The 22170-nt window shown below is 39.8% G+C and overlaps 1 protein-coding gene across 1 annotated transcript in view; it reads left to right on the plus strand.

Annotated features, from left to right (window-relative positions):
- The first annotated feature begins 6150 nt into the window (after positions 1-6150).
- Positions 6151-22170, plus strand: part of sema4gb (sema domain, immunoglobulin domain (Ig), transmembrane domain (TM) and short cytoplasmic domain, (semaphorin) 4Gb) — a 44536-nt gene continuing 28516 nt past the window's right edge. The window contains exon 1 of the mRNA XM_037691216.1: positions 6151-6286. Coding sequence (XP_037547144.1) covers positions 6151-6286 — 136 coding nt within the window. The remainder of the gene's footprint in view (positions 6287-22170) is intronic.

Here is a 22170-nt window from a genome sequence, read left to right on the forward strand (position 1 = left end):
CACCTGATTTGAATGGATGGGTGACTAGTAGGCTTCTGCAAATTTAAAGAAGTAATAAATCACTGAATCAGGATGGTGTTCCTCAAGGATCAGAGTTGGGAACCCCTGCGCAAACTAAAACGTAAAGGTTGAAAAAAAAAACATTGAGATTTGAGTAAAAATTGCAAAAGGCTTGCCAAAGATTACAGCTCGCAGAGGCTAAACCAAAAGCTAAAAAGTTGCAAGCTTAACATTAAAAATGTCAAAATTCAATTTAGAATATAAAAGTAGCAAAAGGCTAGCTAAAAGCTAAAAATAGCATAAAAGCACAACAAAACAACCTCTCAGTGTATTTCTACGGGAAAATATTTGTACGTAAAGCTAAATATTTTGAAAACTACCAATGTTTTAATTTATAAAGGGCTAAAATAACACAAAAAAAAAAGCATCCATACAGTGTGAATCAGCGCTGACACGATTGGTTTATCCCTTTGTTTACTGCTCTGAAATGTGAACGTTTCCTGGAACAGTGCGAAGTGATTTATCTTAAGTCCTGAAAAAAGGCTAAAAACATAGTGGAGGATTTAAAAAAATCAGAGTGCAGAGATTTAAAGTATTTTTAGCCATTTGAGACATGCGTCGTATTAGAAACAGTTCCCTAATAGCTCCTGTCTGTTCTTGCATGAACAAAGGAACATTATTTATATTTAAATTTATATCCTCGTTGCAGTGAAGGTGGAGCCCAGCGTGGACCTGCTTATTGCTCAAGTAATCACGTTTCAGAGATTTGGCACACAACGACTGAATTAAAGCACAACAGTAAACAAAGTGTGCTTTAATTGATATAATCTGGGAGTACATTAAAGCCCAGCATCTTCTGAAGGAATGCATATCACCTGATGTTTAGGCTGACATTGTTTTATGATGAGAACTGATGGAGTTTTAGCCGTTTTTGGTCAAACCTAGGTAACTCGTGATTTAATGCTCAGAGCATGTTTTGTGGATGACTCTGAGCTACTACCACACCAAATCTTAGCTCAATATCTGTAAAGCTGACTAAATTAAATTTGTTTTTGTGTGTGGCTAATATCACTTAGCTGTGGCGTCCATCTTGAATCGGACTGACGCTAAAAGTCCTTCAGTTGTAGTCGCACATCCAGTGAATAATTTCTGAAAGTTTCACTTACATCTGTTTGCTGGTTCATGAGATATTTTGCCAACAGACTAAGATTCCTGCGCAAAAATATAGGCAAAACATTATCGCCCGCCATAACAAAGTTTTTCATTAGACGTCTGATGGAAATAACACATCACTGAAATTAGACCCAGCCGATCTGTTCAGCACCGCCGGTCAATAAGCAGGAAGTGAGGTGCCCTGACTGCTGTCTTTCCTCCCATCATGCATTGTTCGTGTGATTACAGAGGCAGATGTGTTTACCATTCACCCCCCGCACACCGGAGTTATCATGCAACACATCATCAACACGTCCCGTAAAACCTCGTGTGGAGGTGTTGAGATGTCGGCTTGTTTGTTTTGGAGCAGATGACAGAACCTCCAAAAAAAGTGAGCACGACGCTCGTCATGTTGCCCAAGAGTTTCAGTCGGTTCTGACGGTTCTTCAAACGGTCATCGGGCAAGAACCGTCAAAGAAGGCTGCAATGTCTTACATGTAAAAGTTTGTTTACAGGACTTGCGGAGCTTTAATGTTTTTCTTTCATTCGACACTTCAGGTGGTTGCACAAAATATTACCGTATTTTTCGGACTATAAGGCGCATTAAGCAAAAAAAAACCAAAACAGATAAGTCAAACTTTATTCAACTCGTTCGCAGTAACTCTCAACATTGTCAGTTGTACCACATAAAATCAGTTTGAAGTCATTAAGCACAACCAGAATTAATACATAAGGTGCACTGGATTATAAATCTCGCTGTTGATTTTTGAGAAAATTAAAGGATTTTAAATGCGCCTTATAGTCCAAAAAATACGGTAATTTTTTTTTACGCTGGATGGCCTTCCTCATGCAACCTGGGCTCGAACCTGCAACCTCTGGAATACAAGACTGACCACCGAGCTTTAGTGATTTGTTTGAAGCATTTCTTTACTAAACAAGAGTTATTAAACATTCAACTTCAAGAACTGGGCGCACAAATTTTAATTTATTGTGGATTTTTACTCAAATACAGCCATAATCTCAAACTATAATTGGGATTTAATGTTAGCAAGTTGCACCAGAACCGCAAGCTATTTGTATTAATTAGTTATGTTTGAATATTTGCCCATATATAATAAATAATATTTGATCTTCTTGGTAAAATTTGTGGATTTCTTGCTTTAATGTGTTGTCCACAAATCATCAACATGGCTGAGGTCAAGGCTTTGGAAGAAGTTTAATTTGGCATAATTGTCCAAATGTGCAAGTTTTAAGCATTCAGCTGTTGATTTGAGTTGAAATAGAATTTAAAGGGGCTTCTTTGTCATGTGCAGGCACCACAACATGACACTGCCCCCACCGTGCTTCGTCAGTTCATTGTTCTTAGGCTTGAAAGATGAACTTGGCTTCAAATATCTTGTCTTTGTGGTTAAACAGCTCAGGCTTTCTCTTGTCTGGTCATAAATTTGTTCTCCAGGGTACGTTTGGCAGCAAATTTTAATCACGCTTGAGGACTGTCTCTCCTGTGGACAGGGACACGAAGCAGACAAAGCGTCCGCAGACAAGTCAAATGGCTTTTTGGAAATAAAAATAAAAATATAGACTGACTGTTCACAGGAAGAGAGCGTCCTAAAACATTTAGGTGGTTTTATATGGAGGAGCTCATTTTCTGTCTCCGCTTCTGGGCACAAAATGTTACAGAAGAAAAATGAAATGAGAAGATTGCAGAGATATTTTGGAGTAAAATGTGTCACCCAGTATCGGGACAGAAGAAACCTCACAGGCGCACGCTCAAGCACAAATAAATCAGACTCTTAGCTTTTGATTTAACCAGAAACTTTGAATATTTGTTGCCAAAAAAAACGAAAGAGATTGAACACAAACTGGAGGCTGAAACTGACAACGAGTGAAACAAATGCTTTTTATTCAGCAGACAGAATTAATTTGTTGACGTTTACCGAAGAAGCTAAAGCTGAGCCGTTAAAAGCTCGAAAAAGCAAAACACAAGCTAAAAGCTAAAAGTAGCAAATGTGCTCTAAAAGCAGCACGTTGCAGAATTGTTGCTACAAATTAAAAGTAGCACAGGTAAACAGAAGTCGAGCAGGTAGACTGAAACAGAATTCAATTCAGTTTTTTTTATAAATTACAGAAGTCGTCTCAGGGCACAGAACAGAAACATTCATAAATATAAAAAGTGAGTTAATAACATTATTTATCTGAGGAGCGGACCGCTTTGAGTTTAACTCCATCACAGAACTGTCATCTTGAGCGAGCATGAAGGCGACAGTGGAGAGGAAAAACTCCCTCATGAGGAGGAAACCTTTAGCAGAACCAGGCTCAGGACAAGCGGCCGTCTGCTTCGACCGGCTGGGTTTGAGAGGAATAGATACACAATGGCAGGTCAAGAATCACATGTTAAGATAAAAATAGTATCAAATGAAAACGATTTTAACAACTCATTTAAGGAAATGTGGTCAATTTGTCCCCTTGTAGTCTTAACCAATAGCAGAATAACAAGCCAACCCTAACTATAGGATTTATCAAAAAATAAAGTCTTAAAACTGGACAATGTGTCGGCCTCACGGACAGAAACTGGAAGTTGGTTCCACAAGAGAGGAGCCTGAGAACTGAAAGATCTTCCTTCCAATCTGCTTTTGGAAACTCTAGGAACCACGAGTAAACCTGCAGTCTGAGAGCGAAGTGCTCTGTTAGGAAAATATGGAACAATAAGGTCATGGAGCTAGGTTGTTGAGGGCTTTGTGGGTTAGAAATAAGATTTTGAATTTCAAAGAGAACAATGTTTTTCCCCAGGGAAAGTGTTTGTATACAAATTAAATATTTTGAAAAGTAAATAAGTAGCGCCAGTCTTCCAAATGAGCTGAACATTTTGATATTACGACAGCTTATATATTAAGCTTTGGAGTCAACCCTAATCAAGATGGCTGCCACAGTCATTTGCCTTTAACCAATACTGAGACATTAATGGCCATAACTCAGTTAATTTTTTACATATTTTTTACTTAAAATTTGACATTCTGTTTTTTCTGGCTTCAGAGTTAGCCAGCTGATAAGAGGAGTCTATACTAAATGATGTATTTATCAGTTTTTTATAGACAAAATTAGAAAAGTTACAATATTTTACATTTAAATGATCATTTTGGGGGACCAGATTTGACCCGCGGCTCTTGAGTTTAAAGGTTTTTAAGAGTTTGAATCACAGCAAGAATGTTTTGCCACTGGGAAGTGGCGCTGCCTGGTCAGATGTATCCCAAGCAACGTTTTCGTCTGAATGGAAATTATTTTTCAGGGTGATAATGTTTTTTATAGAAAAGCACAAGATGTGAGTAAAAGGTTTACAGGGTTTGCAAATAATGCGAGTCTTTGTTACAGTCATTACAGCTCACCTTAAATCTGAGTTTGGGACTCTTGACGTCATTAAAACATCAAATGGGAGTTTATCTTTCACAGTTAAACGTGAAAGGGTGATAATGTTTTTGCATGTGTGCTTGTTGTGTTAGCATAATGCAACGTACCTCATGAACCAGAGGATGCATTTTAATTAAACTATTTAAGTAAAGAGTGAACATGTTTTGGAGTCAGCATTCAAGATGGCTGCTGCAACTAATAGAACTTAGAAAACACAGATATGGCTCCAACTCAACCAGTTTTACAGCTATTGAGCTAAGCTCGTCTGTTAGCAAAATATCTCACAAATCACAGAAGGAGTTTTAATGAAACATGCAGGAAATAATTATTGGACGTTCCTTTACATCTGATTAACTTTTGGAGTCAAGTCAATTCGAGATGGCCACCGCAGCTAACTGAACGCAGCAAACACATTGACGGGTGTAGCTCAGTTGATTTTACGACTTTTGACCTAAAAATTTGTGTGATAGTAGCTGAGAGTCAATCTCAACAGTTGTCGCATGAGATTGTACGCATCATTTTCAAGGTTTGACCAAAACAGCCACAACTCCAACTCTCCTCATCCCAGGATCATCCTAGTTTAAACTCTGGCCTTAAAGGCAGCGAGCGATACACATCCCTTCAAGAAATCTTGGACTTTTAATTTAATTTTAATTCATGACAGCTGGGAATATTTGCCTAAACCCACAATGAGCTGGTTCTTACATTTACCGGTTAGTTTCAGAGATTAATGCTGCGAGCAGGAAGGTCACCAGCCTCTCTGTGCTTCACGCTGCAACCGATTAGCGTTTGCAGCCGCCGAGAACCGACCGGGCGTCGCTCCGCGGCACGACAAGATCCACGGGGTTGACCCTTTGATCAGAACCAGAGAACAACCAGCCAGGCGGGGATTGTTCTGACGGCTCGGGGCCTAATCTCCAGATTATCCATCACGCTGCTCCACTCCGCACGCAGCTAATTAAAAGATGAAGTTTTGTATTGCGGCGTCAAACCACGCAGGCTCGTTATCCAATTATCAATTTCTTATAAACTGTGTGTTGCGTAACGAGCTGCTCGGCTAATTGGCTGTAATCAAAGCGCGATGATGCATACCGGTAATGAATTATCGGTTCACGCGTGACATCTCTTCACTACAGTCTTGGTGTTTTTTAATCAGTGGGTACGGTTAAAGCCTGCATGAAGAAAATGTAGTTACGACTTTGTACGATGGTAGCTACCAAGTAAAAGCTGACTAAGAACATTTGCTCAGACAATGCACTGATTTGCTTTCGTATGAAATAGTTAATGCTCCTGCTTTAATTCTCACCCTCTGCTCTCACGAACTTAGTGAGAATCGTGTTTTCTCTTCAAGTGATAGCGTCATTTTGTTCTCAAATGACTGAACTTTAGCTTCACTTCAATTAAACAATAGATGATTCCACATTTGAGTTATACTCGTTAATTTAAATTTTTTATTTTTACAGTGACTGTGGAGGATTTGTCTACTTCTGGGCCTGAAGATACACGCTCTACAGACGCCTACAATTTTTACTTTTCATTTTTTTGTACCCAACAACTTAAGCGTGGTGTTGGCACCGGGTTATTGCGTTAAACATGAGAGACAGGAGATCAGTTCGGTGCTTCCTGTTCGAGCTGATGCTCCTCAGCGGGCTGTCCCAGGTGTGGGCCTTTCCCTTCACTTCCTCCTTGGACCTGGATGTTACTCCCAGGACCACCGTCTTCTCCAAAGGTAACGAGGAAACAGGATTAACTGCTTTTAACGTCTAAAACTGACATGCTGTCAGGATCCGGAGTTAGTTTGTGCTTTTGTTGTTTATTGTGTGAATGTTTATGGAGCATTTCTAAAAAAAGTTAAGTCTAGTCCTCTGTTTTTTTTTTTTTTTTTTTTTTTTTAATGTCCAGAGGACCAGACTTAACTTTTGTAGATTTTTCTAGCTGGATTATTGAGCATGCATCAGGAGATTTTATGAAGCATTCCCACTATTGTGATCCATTTATATTCTGTACTTTTTGAAGCATCTTTCTCGTTCCACAATTTCTGTGCCATTTCAACAGATATCAAAACATTCAGCTCGTTCAGGGTGCTATGGCTTTTGGTATTGATGCAACTTTAGCTTTTTGAAATATTTAGCCTTTTCTGCCACTTTTTTCCTCATAGAAAATGAATTGAGCTCATTTTACATCCTTCAAATCTTTAGATCTGTTCACAACCTTTTACTGTTCCTTTCACATTTTGTTCTGCTTCAGCTTCTTTCAGCTTCCTTGTGCAAATTAAAACTTCTTTCCAGCTACTTTCAGCTAATTTCAGCTGTTTTGTGATTGTTTTAAATTCTCTCTGCTGACTACAACATTTTTAGCTTCTTCTAACTTCTTTCTGCTCATTTCAGCTTGTTATGGTCCTTTTAGTTTATTTCTGCAAGTTTCAGCTTTTTGTGCTATTTCAGCTACTATTTAGCTGTTTTATGCTAATTTTAGCTTTTCTGGCTAATTCCACATTTTTTTTGCACCCATTTAAATTTTTTCCAGCCTAATTCAGCAAAAATGTGCACTTCCTACTGGTAACTTAAGCTTCTTTCTGTCTTTTTTTCCTTTAGCTACTTTTCAGCTGATTTGTTGTTGTTGTTGCTAATTTAAGTTTATTCAGATAATTTCTACTCTTTGTGCTCATTTTTACTTCTTTCAGCCTAATTGAGCAAACGTGTTTTTTCTGCTTTATTCTGCTAATTTAAGCTTGGTAAAAAAAAAATTCAGCTACCTTGTTAGCATTCTTTAGCTAATTTCAGCTGTTTTCAGATATATTCAAATTTGTCATGGTAATTTCTACTACTTTCAGCCTGATTAACTTTTTTTTCTGCTAAGTTCAGCTTGTTATACTCCTTTCAATTTTTTGTGCTAGTTTCAGCTTTTCCTGCTATTTCAGTTATTATTTAGCTGTTTTATGCAAATTTTAGCTTTTTCAGCTAATTCCATTTTTTTTTTTTTTAGCTCATTTCATCCCTTTCCGCTTCCTTCTGGTAGTTTAAAATTCTTTCTGCTTTTTCAGCTACTTTTCAGCTTTTTTTGTTGCTAAACTCTGCTTATTTTAGCTAATTTCTTAATTTTACTTTTCCATAGTTGGCCTCTGCTCTTTAGCCCCGCCCCTTACACCTGTTCCCTGTTGTCATTCTTTGTCAGCCACAATCGATTCGTGCTCTGGTTTTGTCCTCTTCCAGCAGTCCAACATCGTGCTTTATGCTCTCAGTTTTCTTGAGTTTTATTTATTGCTTTTTGTTTTTTGTATTGTGTTTATTTTTATTACTCATTTATTTATTCATTATTATTTACTCATCCCAAGTGCTGAAGAGAAAAATCCCTTCAAGAGGCTTCAGGTACATAAACATCTGCTGCTGCTAATTCTGCTATACATTGATAATTATATATCTATTTTTTCTTTTTCATTGTTCCAATGTATCGATGTGGAGGGGAGTGCACATATTCTGACAGTAATGATGAGCTCACCTTTGACCATGGTTTCCACTTTTTAATCATTTCAAAATAAACTGCAATGGCAGAAACAGATCCAAACAGAGGACACTCTGAGTTGAACGGTTGAGTGATAAGTGTGTTAATAAAAGTATTCAGACTAGAAAAGCACCCTTAGAAAACAGCTTGGTGTGTCTCTACCAAGTGCTGATGTAAAAAACAAAACAAAACAATTATGTTGGTTGCGCTCATTCTTTAAATTTACTTATTTCAACTAGATTTTGAACATTTGAAATCAGTCTATCTTTAGACACTACCACGCTTTGTGGCTCAGTGGTGTAACAACTGGTTGACTTTAACCCCCTGAGACAGCAAGATTCCCAGAGCACTTTAAAACTAGGTGGCAATGAGTATCAAGAAAACATATATAAAGTTTATTCCAGCTGTTTGATCTTTTACAGGAACCAGGACACTTAAATTTGTTGCTCTTCATACGGGGCTGAAGTTGTACAATAAATAGATGAGTTATTTATGGCAACAAGAGGCTGGTGGCAATATATTTGCCTGTATAGAAATATGACAAAAAGAGTGACAGGGCCATTATTATAGGAAGGAGATTTAGTGCCTTCAGATAGTGTGAGGGGGAATCCAGAACGTTACGTGAACAAACCCACTAAAAACTAACCTGACCGTCCTTATTTGTTGCTGCCACTGCTTCACCCATCTCCAGTAAAGAAGTGGCACAGTTTTTAAAGGAGTTTTTGGCCCAGAAGACAGCTCCTTCCTGCTTGGAGTTATTAATCGTCTCTCTCATGCCCTGTCCTAGATCACACGGCTCAGCAAGCACTTCTACTAAAACAATAGACACAAGGCCTCCGTAAAATAGAACCTGGGTGTTGTAGACCTGATTAGCTAGTGCAGAAAATATTGCTGAATACAAGGATTTTGGGTGAAGAGTGGGCATTTAAACACATAATCAGCACCTCCGCGTCATCTACAATCTAATCTTTCCCCTACTCTCAGCCTGCTCCCCAACACTGCAGCAAAGGCTACTATAGTAGCTGCAGAAAGGTGGGAGACTGGATACTCCACTGCTCACTTTTTCTCCAATTTACTTCGCCGAAGCACTATTAGAGGGCAGGTGGAGCGAACAGGGCAGCTCTACTGCTGGTGCAATGTCACAAGAGCTGCTTGGAGTGATGCATTGTGAGATAATACTCTGGAGACTGGATATTTTCTGACAAAACTTGGAAGGTTTTCCAAAAATTCGGCATAACTTTGTAATCTAATCAAAAAGAACAAAATGGCAACCTGTGAATGTGTGGACTGTATAAGCAGCGTTAAAAGAACCAGAACCAAAAGGAACGTTTAAACTGCTGACAGTGGCTTATAATGGTTACTGCGGTAACCACACAGCAGTGTCTTCCTCCCGGACTGCGGAGTTAATCAGAGGCAGACAGAAACAGAGTAAAAAGTAAGCCTCAAATGGACAGTGGTAAAAATACAAGTCGTGTCTTACAAATTCTTGAACCGTGAGCATCAGAAGACTTTGTTGATCACGAGTAGGCCTGTCACGATAAACAATAAATCAATTAATCGCATTATAAATGAAAATTATCGACCTGATTTTCATTTATCGGCTTGATCGTTTCTTCGTGTCTCTCTCTTTCTATTGAAGACACTGGATGACAAAAGGCTCAACTCCGGTGCTCTTCACTGACCCCTCCCTTTCTCTTTAAAATCTGTTTTAATCGTCCAAAATCGTGTTTTTGGATGATTAAAAGCGGCTTATCTGAGAAGCTAAGCTAACAGGCCGACCTCAGGAAAAAAACTCCGTCTTGTCGAAGCTCCAAAATTCACAGTTGAAACACGTGCCTTCGTCTAAAAAGTTGTTTTTCTCTGAAAAAATAAGCTGAGAACTTGTTTACTGATTTTTTTATTAAAAGGTTTGTGTGACAAATGCTATGCTAAAGAGCTCAAACCACACCTAGCGTCCGAGAACCGAAACCAGGAACGAGAGACAGCCCATGTCACGTCAAGGGGCCTCCCTCCCATTTATCTTAAAGAGACGCTGCTCACTCCCTCACTATCCATCCTTTGGTTCAGTCTTATACTGTCATCCAGTGGTCAAAAAAGGTACTACACACAAAAATTAACCAACATTTCTTCTTAAATTTGGCAATAATTACTAATTATTATCAAATTTCAAACAATATTATCGTTTATCGCAATAATTTCTGAAACAATTAATCGCCCAGCAAAATTTGTTATCGTGACAGGCCTAATATCACGCGTGTCTATTTTTATGTGTCTACGGTGTTTTATGTAAGCGATATGACAAGTTCAAAACACCCTTCACTTCCAGTTTTGAAAACTAAGCACCATATTTTGAGCTATAATAGAGCTGGATATGTGAAAGCTTAGGTGTGCAATCTCTGCCTTATGGCTGGTTTTAACAGAAAACTATATGTCCTACAGCAGTGAGAGACACACTGGGTGAGAGAAGACAAAAATACTTACAATCTAATGTAAAAAGTCTACATATACTGTACCAAGAAGTGTTACTGGAGTAACAAGAGTTTGTTTGCTAAATATTTGTAAATTGTTGATGCAGGTCATTTGAATGTTCCATGGAAACAATCTGTGAAAATCTCACTACTTAAACTGTCACTGTGTGAAAATTGCTAAAGATGTCACAATGCCAGTTCAGATACGTAAAGTCCAACTTTCTGCGACTCGTTCGACTTTAAATATTTCTACAGTAAAATATGCCTGAGCGTTTTTCAACCGTTTCACCAAAATCCCATTGATTTCCTTTATTTATTTATTTTTTATTTTTTGCATTGCTACAGCATCGAAGCCCTGAACGTTCTTCTGACTGAGCTGCATGTTTTTGTGAATAATTTGCATGTTCTGCATTAAAGCGACAAGACAAAGGACAAAACTTTTTAACAGAATAGAAGCAATGGTGCTTTAAAGGTCATACGTTGGCACCCTTAATGAGATAATATGTTGTTTGATGCAACAAGAGAGTGTTGTAAAGAGCGAGAGAAGCCTCCAGCGATGTCCAGACGTAAGACTTGAACTGCACATATACACAAGATTGCAGTTTTATGTCTACTGTTGTGCACGTGGTCTGCTATTTCAAACACAAATTGAAGGCTTCGTCAGATTAGACCCTTTTTATTTCATTAAGCCTCTCTATTAGTGTTTATTACTGCAATACAGGATGAGATTAATGTTGTTTGACTCTAAAAGTGTCACCTCTCAGCAATCAAGCTTTTAGCCATAAATTTACATACCTCTGCCTCAAATTATTAATCATATTTACCGCGGGGCTCGTTTCTTTTCTGCAGTCAAAGCCTTCTGATTTCAGGTTTCTCTTGTAGAAACTGCCCTTGACCTACTTTTCAATCATTAGGGGAGTCATACAGCAGTGCAGGATGTGCACGTGTGTCAGCATGTACTGTATGTCACCATTTGCAGAATATACCCTCTGACTGTGTGTGAGACTGATTTGAATGCATTTGGTAAAATCTGCACGTCTATGCAGCCACTGAAACTGTCACCTGCCTCTCTGGGAAACATGTCAGCAAGAATGACGGGGAAAGGTGAATTTCCTCTGCTATGGGTGATATGTAGGTGTCAATAGAGATGGGAACCTCTGTGGGAGGACTTTTATTATGTTTCTGAGCTGGGATGAGGGGGCGCTCGTTAATTTACAGTCTGCTTTTCCGATGGCCTGCATAGGTGGGAGGACAGGAACAAGCTGTATCAGTGGAAGCTCTTATGTAGTGGAGGACATTTATTGGCAACGCTGCAAAAAGCCAATGAATAAATATGATTTTAACGTATGTTTTAATACAGAAAGCAGTATTTGAAGTGCAGAAACATCACCCCTGTTCAAAAAGCTTAATTAAATGTAAGATATTAGACTGTTTTTGTGGCAGCTCAAAGAAGATTACTACCTGCAACTCTTCAATTAGCCCCGGAGGTACTGATTTTATTTATTTTTTTGTCTTATAGCTCATTGTGTTGGTTTAATGCAGTGGTTCCCAACACTGGTCCTTGAGGAACACCATCCTGCATGTTTTAGTTGTTTCTCTGCACCATGATGGTGTTCCTCAGGGACCAGGGTTGGGAACCACTGGAATGTCCCAGTTTTCATTGTTTTGATTCAGTCCCATCACTCTCAAAAATCCTAAACTGTGTTCAAAAAGATGAAATAAAAGCATGTTTGTTACTGTGTCTGCAGCACCATAAAGATACATTTTGGGTTCCTTTGTGTAATTTTGAGTTTATATTTTTTAGATTGCTTTCTCATCAGTTTGCATAACTTGGAAAACACACCTACTGTGCTTAGTTTATTACAGAGAGTGTATTTTAAAAAATGAGAAAAATAAGAACTTATGTAATAGAAACAAAGTAGATCATGGATGAACCTTTCCAGAGCATAGATTTATTTTAGTTTGTACAATTGCTTGTCTAAGTTAGGGTAGACAAACTGATTACTTTAATAGAAAGAGAATTGTGAGAGAAAAAAGGCTAATTTTCTGTTCACTGAATTCAAAATAACAAATTAACCAAGATGCAGCTGCGTCAGTGGAGCCAGTTTTTGAAAATTATTACTTTTTCATGTCCACTACAAGCAAAACTGTATTCTAGACCATGCACATTGTTTCACTGCCCACATTGTACCAACCTCGGCTCTTTATCTGCCTACCTTGGCAGCCGCCTCCACATTCGTGGTTTAATCTACTAGAGTACATTTTAAAATGGGAATTAGCTGATTTGGACCATTTTTTTCAATAATCATTACTTATCACCAGAGCAGTTGAAGTGAAGAGGGAGCTGAGCTGCAAGGCACAGCTCTCCGCTTATCGGCCGGTCTACGTTCCTACTCACACCTATGGTCTTGAACTTTGAGTAGTGATCGAAAGAACGAGATCGCAGGTACAAGTGGTTGAAATGAGTTTTCACTGCAGAGTGGCTGGACTCACCCATAGAGATAAGGTGAGAAGTTCAGTCAATCAGGAGAAACAGAGTAGAACCACTGCTCCCCTACCCGCTTCCAATGTTATCAGTCCATTAAATGGCCATTATTAGTTGTTATCGTCCACATAGGTTGCCTTTAGACTGTCCCTCCTGTACCTCCTAGCAGGCTCAGTAGATTGTTATCACAGAATTATAAGGTTAGGATTAGGGTTAGGGTTAGGTCATATCCTCTCTCAAGTGAGTTCATTTTAGATACTGAAGCCTTATGACTGTTAAATCTGAAATTCATTTGAAGTAAATTCTTGATAGCCAGCTTAAAAGTAGTAGGTAAATTGTAACTAAAGCTTTTAAATAAAGCTAACAATAAAAGTTTCCGGTTTTACACGTGAGCGAAGCTGCATATTATCAATAATAACACCGTAATTTGAAGGAAACCTATGGGGGTGATAACAACTAATAACGGCCATTTAATGGACTGCTAACATTTGAAGCGGCTGGCTCCTCCACACTGAGAGGAGTCAGTTGAGGTGGTTCAGGCATCTGGTTAGGATGCTTCCTGGGCACCTCCCTAGGTAAGTTTTACAGGCATGTCCGACTGGGAGGAGACACAGGGGAAGACCCAGGGCATGCTGGAGAGACTACATCTCTCAGCTGGCCTGGGAACACCTTGGAGTCCTCCCAGAAGAGCTGGAAGAGGTGGCTGTGGTCAGTCCGAGCAAAAGGGACCAAAAGAAGCAGCAAATCGTGTGAGCGAAAAGTATGAGTCAACATTTCTCAGTGCAGATGCAGTACAAATATAGGCCAGCAGGAGTCCAAGCAGTGCCTTGCAAATAAAAATTAACCAATGGGAGTTCCTTTGGGCAGCCAGACCAGGCCATCCCACCCAGAGTACAAATCACAATGGTGTGTTGACATGTTGCAGTTGTAATGAACCTCAAAGCAGAGTGACAGACAGAGTCAAGCATCTTAAGACATTGTGAGAAAGCAATCATTTACAAAAGATCTCCATAGTCCAAAACAGACACAAAAGTTGCAGAGACGAGCCGCTTTTTAGAAATATATGAAAAACACATCTTATTTCGAAAATAAAAGCCCAGCTTTAATTTTAGCCTTTTCACAAGATTTTCCACACGGGGTTTGAAAGTGAGGGACTCATCAAGCAAAATGTCCAAATATTTATATGTGTGAACCAACTCTATTTCATTTCCAGAACACAGAGGGGATCTTTTGTAGACCTCTGGATCTGGAAAATTAATTTCAATCAATTTAGTTTTATCTGTATTAAGGACACATTTTAAATTTAATAAAGAGCATTGGATAGCAGCAAAGTCTTTTTGTAATAGTTCAATAGCCTGAGTAGGAGTGGATCCAGTGCAATAAATAACTGTGTCGTCTGCATAAAAGAGCAAATTAGCATCAGACACATTCTGTCCCATGGATGGACCAGTGTAGTTTTTAGATCTACACGTTTCAGGCTGTACACCTGGTGTCTCACTATGCTGTGACTGCTGGCAACAATCGGTTGAACAACGTTTGAGAAGGAATCTAAATGTTTGTGGTTGTCTGTTTCCTTGCGTGAGTCGCAAAGGCTCATTGTTTTTTTTTTGTGGCATTTTGAGCATGTTCAAAAAATTTAGTGTTACAAATAGTCACAGAGTTGTCTATAGAGCACTGGATCTGTATTTTGACCCCCAAGACTAAAAGCCACGCTGATAAATAATAATTCAAAACTGCTCCAAATCTGCCAGGCTTCATTCGTAAAGTGTACTCCAGTAGATTAAATCATAAACGTAGGTCAGCTGCTAAGGTGAGTACAAAGTGAGCTGAGGGTGGGTACAATCTGGGCTGAAGTGGGCAACAAAGTGCTGTGTGTGGCGTAGGATACAATTTTGTAAATCATGCACACAAAACCTGGCTGCTCACAATGCTGCACAGCTTGCAAGTAACTTGGTCACAAAGATTGCAGCTACAATTAGCCTTTTTCTCACAGTTTTGAGTCTCAGACGACCGTCACAACCCAGAACAATGTGATGCTAAGGAGAGCTCCTGTTCAGCTCTTGAACTGCAGAATTTATAGGTAGGCCTGTTGAGATAAACAATAAATCAATTAATCGCATGATAAATAAAAATGATTGACCTCATTTTCATTTATCAGCTTTATCGTTTCTTTGTCTCTCTCTTTCTACTGAAGACGCTGGATGGCAAAAAGCTCAACTCCGGTGTTCTTCACTGATCCCTCCCTTTCTCTTGTCTCTTTAAAATCCGTTTTAACCGTCCAAAATTGTGTTTTTGGATGGTTAAAAGCAGCTAAGCTGAGAAGCTAAGCTACGAGCTAAGCTAACAGGCCAGCCTTGGGAAAAAACCTCCGTCTTGTCGAAGCTCCAAAATTCACAGTTGAAACCCGTGCCTTCGTCTAAAAAGTTGTTCTTCTCTGCAAAAAGAAGCTGAGAACTTGTTTACTGATTTTTTTAATTAAAAGCTTTGCGTGACAAATGCTATGCTAAAGAGCTCAAACCACACTTAGCATCTGCCATTTTGAGAACTGAAGCGAGACAGCCCATGTCATGTCAAGGGGCCTCCCTCCCATTTTTCTTAGACACGCTGCTCGCTCCCTCACTATCCATCTTTCGGTTCAAACAGTCTTTTACCGCCATCTGGTGGTCAAAAAAATGTACTACACGCAAAACAAATTAACAAATATTTTTTTCTTAAATTTGACAATAATTACTAATTATTGTCAAATTTCAAACAATATTATCGTTTATCGCAATAATTTCTGAGACAATTAATCGCCCAGCAAAATTAGTTATTATGACAGGCCTATTTACAGGAACTGAACTGAGAAGGGTTTGCGATGCGATGCAGCTTTGTGACTATTTTGAAGGAAAATTTGGCAATCAAATGTTCATAACTTAAGCAGCGAGCCTCTGTGACTCGCCTGGGAAAACTGTGAACCCCCATGAATGTTTCAAGACATTTTGAGGACTTTTGCGAATTCCAATTGCAGCCCAGAGGGCGATCATCCTACAGACAAAATCAGATGTTTGAATTTCAGCTCAGCTTCTGTTGTTTCAGATAATTACAACTCAGCACATCACGCACCACTGAACTCACATTTTTCACCCCTGCCGGGACATTTGTGTACATTTGCTTACGCAACACAAAGTTGTGTCCACTGACTTTTGAGCTTGTTAAAGAAAGAGGAGGCCTTACGCAGCGTGGATAAACTTGACTACAAGTGACAGCTCCAACACTGTCCAAGAACATCAAATCAGTCTTCCCTTGAAGCGTTTGTCATCAAATCTTCATGCACGTGTGTGTTTGCATGTGCGTCACATGCTCAAAGTCTTGTGAGCGGTGAGTCACACAGGAAGCCACACACTCCAGTGACTGTGGCGCACACGCTCAAACACAGAGTGGATTTACTATCATCCAGAGCCCCACATGGGAGATTACAAATATGTCTGAGCTTGAGCTTTCGCATTCTGTCTTCACCACCTGTGATGGTTGTGTCGTTTCATCCAACACACACTCCTCAGATCTTCTGAGCCAGTGACAGAAACGTCTTCGCTCCTGTCCAGGGTAGGATTGAAAGAAGTGTGAAGTCTGAATGTGTGAAGGAAAACCTGGCAGATGTTTCTGATGGGCGTATGTTTTGACCTCTTCACTCCTACTCCTTAGATTGGCATTACCACACTTACATGTACGCACACATGCACACACATGCACACAAGCACATGTGTACAAGATGACAACAGTAAATAGAAACCAGCCGGGAAGCTACGGGGCATCTGGCACACCTCAGTGCTCTGTTGACTTTCCTCATTGATTTTGGAGCCAAGTACAGAGTGTGCGTGTGCATATGCATGTAAGTGTGTGTGTGCGTGCGTGCTGTGGATACAAAACATTTGCTTCAGGGAACAGTAGGTCAACAACTGCAGGAGTCTGTTGCTAATTTTATATTCATGTCTATTTTCATGCTGAATAAAAAAACGAGACAATTTGCGTCTTTCTGTTTTTCTGTAAAGCTGCACTTGTGATTTATTTTTTAAATTGTAGAAGTGCATGCGAGTTTGTGTATGTTTGGCTTTGTTTGAATGGCTAGTTAAGTTTATTTGAAGTAGGGCTGAGTGGTGTACTTATGAGTCTTCAGTATCTTACCTGCTGCAGATAGCAGTCAGAGCGAGTTTAGTTTGAAGATTCGAGAGAAATTCTCACAAATTGTCAGTCAAGCTAAAGAGCAGGACCCATTTAAAATGACTCAAACCTCAAAGGTTTCATACCAGCTTAAGTTAATGTTTCTTGTAACTCATCACAACGTGTCACATTTGCATTAAATAACATTAAATGCATTAACTGGTGGGTGAGTAGTTGTTGATATGAAGAAAGGAAGTAATGAGAAGGAATGGAGCGCTGTACTGAAATGCCTGGAGATCAGACAGTGTGGATTATACCTGCTCGATACCTTCCACGGTTTGAGCCGCCATATTTTTATAAATTGTGACTTTTAAAATTGTTTACCAGGCTTTTCACAATATTTCTTTACTCACTTCTTCCCACAATTTATCTGCCTCAGCCACTGCTCCCATGTTTACAGTTTATTCTACCAAAGTACGCTTTTGAAGTACAGACAGGAAGATTTTTTGGTGGCCTTAGGATTGCGTCTCTGCTTTTTGCAGATGATGTGGTCTTATTGGCTTCATCAGATCGTGATCTACAGCTTTCGCTGGAGCGGTTCGCAGCTGAATGCGATGTGGCTGGGATGAAGATCAGTTCCTCCAAATCCGAGGCCATGGTCTTGAGCCGGAAAAGGGTAGAGTGCCCTCTCTGGGTCAGGGAGGAGGTCCTACCCCAAGTGGAGGTGTTCAAGTATCTTGGGGTCTTGTTCACGAATGAGGGAAAAATGGAGCGTGAGATCGATAGGCGGATAGGTGCAGCATCTGCAGTGAAGCGGGCGCTGTACAGGTCTGTTGTGGTGAAGAGAGAGCTGAGTCAAAAGGCAAAGCTCTCAATTTACCGATCGATCTACGTTCCCACCCTCATCTATGGTCATGAGCTTTGGGTTTTGACCGAAAGAATGAGATCTCGGATACAAGCGGCCGAAATGAGTTTTCTCCACAGGGTGTCTGGGCTCTCCCTTAGAGACAGGGTGAGAAGCTCGATCATCCGGGAGGGACTCAGAGTAGAGCCGCTGCTTCTCCACGTCGAGAGGAGCCAGTTGAGGTGGCTTGGGCATCTGTTTAGGATGCCTTCTGGACGCCTCCCTGGTGAGGTGTTCCGGACACGTCCCACCGGAAGGAAGCCCAGAGGAAGACCCAGGACATGCTGGAGGGACTATGTTTCTCGGCTGGCCTGGGAACGCCTCGGGATTCCCCCGGAAAAGCTGGCCCAAGTGGCTGGGGAGAGGAAAGTCTGGGCCTCCCTACTTAGGCTGCTACCCCCCGCGACCCGACCCCGGATAAGCGGAAGAAAATGGATGGATGGATGGACAGGAAGATTTGAAGCGTTTTTTTAAAAAGTATTTATTATCGTCAGTGTGGTTTTTAGACGTGGACATTCAAAGCTGTAGCCTGTTGTGTTTTCTGTCAAAGGACAGCTCCCGTGCAGGTGTTAAAATACAGCTGCGGTGCCCTTGAGATGAGTTGGAGATGCCTACATTAAAACTGAGACAAGTTGGAGACACCCAGTACATAAATTGAGACAGGCTAGAGACACCCACATCAAAACTGAGATAAGTTGGAGACACCCACAACAAAACTGAGACAAGTTGGAGACACCCACAACAAAACTGAGACAAGTTGGAGACACCCAGTACATAAAGTGAGACAGACTAGAGACACCCACATCAAAACTGAGATAAGTTGGAGACACCCACAACAAAACTGAGACAAGTTGGAGACACCCACAACAAAACTGAGACAAGTTGGAGACACCCAATACATAAACTGAGACAGGCTAGAGACACCCACAACAAAACTGAGACAAGTTGGAGACACCCACTACATAAATTGAGACGGGCTAGAGACACCCACAACAAATCTGAGACAAGTTGGAGACACCATTACATAAATTGAGACAAGCTGGAGACACCCACAACAGAACTGAGACAAGTTGGAGACACCATTACATAAATTGAGACAAGCTAGAGACACCCACAACAGAACTGAGATAAGTTGGAGACACCCACTACATAAATTGAGACAGGCTAGAGACACCCACAACAGAACTGAGATAAGTTGGAGACACCCACTACATAAATTGAGACAGGCTAGAGACACCCACAACAAAAGTGAGACAAGTTGGAGACACCCACTACATAAATTGAGACAGGCTAGAGACACCCACAACAAAAGTGAGACAAGTTGGAGACACCAGTACGTAAATTGAGACAGGCTAGAGACACCCACAACAAATCAGAGAGGTATTAGAGAAGCCCAGGAATAAATTAAGATAAGGTGGAGATGCTCACAACAAAACTGAGACAAGTTGAAGATGCCTGCGTCAACTCTGTCACTGTTTTTATATGCAGGTAAGACACTGACTGTTCATGCGTGGTTGTTTGTTAGAGGAAAACACTTGAGGTTTCTGATAGTGTCCCGTGTGTTGTCTGATCAGATGTTCCTTCGTGTTATGCTGCAGCATCATGACTGAGTTTTCGTATCGTTCTCTTTGAGATGCAGCCCAACACTTTAAGTTGTGATTTGGGTTAATAAGAAAATACTTAACTCGTCACGTCTTCCAGACAGGCCGTTTCCAAAGAACAGCTGTAATTGCATCCCCGATTTGATTTGACAGCTTTTTAGATTGAGGCTTAAAAAGAAAATGAGTTTTCTCTTTTGTGCATCAGAGTGCCGTGTCGTCGAAGATCAAGAGGCGTGAAACCGCACACCCGGTCGAGCCAGATCTGAAACCAAGGTCGCTGTGCCTCCGCAGCCTCGAGGCCAGGGCCACTCTGTGTCAGTGCAGTCCTTCTCATCAGCGCCGCACTCGTCATTTCATACAGTCGCTATTTTTATAAGATTAGAACGAGGCTTTTGCTCGCTCGTGGATGACGCACGAGTAGAATGGTCTTTACTTTTTCTTGAGTTGCATAACTTTTTAAAAAACATCTCAGACAGAAACATGCAGCTAAGAAGAAGAGCCCACGTGTGTTATTGCCACGTGTGTGAGTGTGTCTGTTTGCAAATATAAGATAATTTTAGTCTAAAATACTGGCATTAAAGGTTGTAGGCCTTTAACTTTGTATGCATATACATACTTTCACATTTGTCATGTTCTCCTTCTATTTATGCCAAATCCATGTGTAGTGTTTTATATTCTGCGTGTGTGTTCCCTGCTGCGTTAGTCGCCACCCTTCAGATGAAGCTCCTCCTGGCGTGTCCCGACCTTTGACATCGCTGCACAAAGCTCACTAAAGTCTGAGGCTGAAGGGTCGATAAATTAAAAAGTGAAACTCAGACTCAGGTCTTCTCTGAGAATTTGTGAAAGTTTTTAAAAAATTTTATGTGAGCTGCAGGGTGAGTAATCAGGTCTCTCTTGCAAATGAGTCCTCGAGGCTCAATGGGATTTACCTGTCTAAATAAAGGTTGAATGACTGTTTTGACTGGAGTGAGAGTTAGCTGTGGGAAAAAGTAGAGGAAGTGTTTTTTTTTTTTTTTTTTTGCAAAGATTTTGGGGGAACGACAAGTCCTAACAATTGATCCATCCATTATCTTTACCCGCTTCTTCCTTTTTGGGTCGCGGGGGTCACTGGTGCCCATATCCAGTAGTCACTGTGCGAGAGGCGTGGGACACCTGGACAGGTCTCCATTCCTTCAAAGGGACAAACAAGACAAACAACCATTCACTCTCTTACACTTAGGGACAATTTAGAGTTACCAATCAGCCTAACACGCATGCTTTTGGTTTGTGGGAGGAAACCCACGCATGCACGGAGAGAACATGCATACTCTGCACAGAGAGTCCCCCCACAGCTGGGATTTGAACCGGCAACCTTCTTGCTGAGAAGCAACAGCTGTACCACCTGAGTCACCGTACCACCCTCTCCTCTGAATCTTATTGGAGAAGATGAAACTGAACTGATAGTAGCTAAAGCTGCTAAAATTAGAAAAACCACAGATAAAAGCTATAAGCGGCTAAAAGTTTAAATGACCAAAAGCTAAAATTAGGAGAAAAGTAGAAAAAAAGCCAAAATTTGTAAAACCATGGCTAACAGCTAAATTTAGCTAAAATGTAGTGAAAAATTAAATTTTGTAAAACCATAAACCTAAAAATATCTCAACTAAACGTTATAAAGATGTTATCCATAGCTAAAAGCTAAATTTAGCTAAATCACTGACAAAAGTCAAAATGAATAAAACTGTATCTACAAGCTAAAATTATCTGAACTGTAGCTAAAAGCTAAAATTAGCAAAAAGTTCTCAAAAAGCTAAAATAATATAACCATAGCTAAAAGCTAAACTGACCTAAACCATAGCTAAAACTCAAATTAGAAGAAAAGTAGCAAAAAGCTAAATTTTGTGAAATTGTACATAAAGCCTAACAAAAAGGAAAGCAAGCCTCTAAAATCGGTAAAATATGAGCTAAAGCCTCAAAATTGCTAAACCTTCTCTAAAAGCTAAAATTAGCAAAACTGTGATGAAACTTAACAAAACTTAAAAATTATAGCTCAACACCAAAATCATTAAAATTTAGTTAAAAATCATAACAAGCAAAAACAGATGAAATGCAAGATCAGCAAATATTCAGCATAAAAATAAAATAAGCAACAACAACGGTAGCTAACAGCTACAATTAGCTAAATCATACTTCAGATTTATAACGAGCAAAACCGTAGCTCAGAACTAAAATCAGCTAAACATCAGCTAAAAATATAATTCGAACAAAACAGGTTAAAGATAAAAATGGATAAACCATAAGCAAACAATATAATTAGAAAGAAAGTAGCTGAAAGCTAAAATGAGCATAAGAAGACAAAATATTTTTTAGTTGAATTCCAAGAACAATGTTTTTGAATAAATAGAAAATATCTTGATGCATTTCTTAGGGAAATGTTAACATGCACTGATGTTGCTGTTGACATGTTAACAATAAAATATCACAAAGGTTATGGAAGTACTTTGTTGTTATGGAAGTACTTTGTTGTTATGAAAGTAG

This window comes from Nematolebias whitei, chromosome 17, assembly GCF_014905685.2.
Source record: "Nematolebias whitei isolate Nwh7 chromosome 17, NemWhi1, whole genome shotgun sequence".
NCBI classification, from domain to species: domain Eukaryota; kingdom Metazoa; phylum Chordata; class Actinopteri; order Cyprinodontiformes; family Rivulidae; genus Nematolebias; species Nematolebias whitei.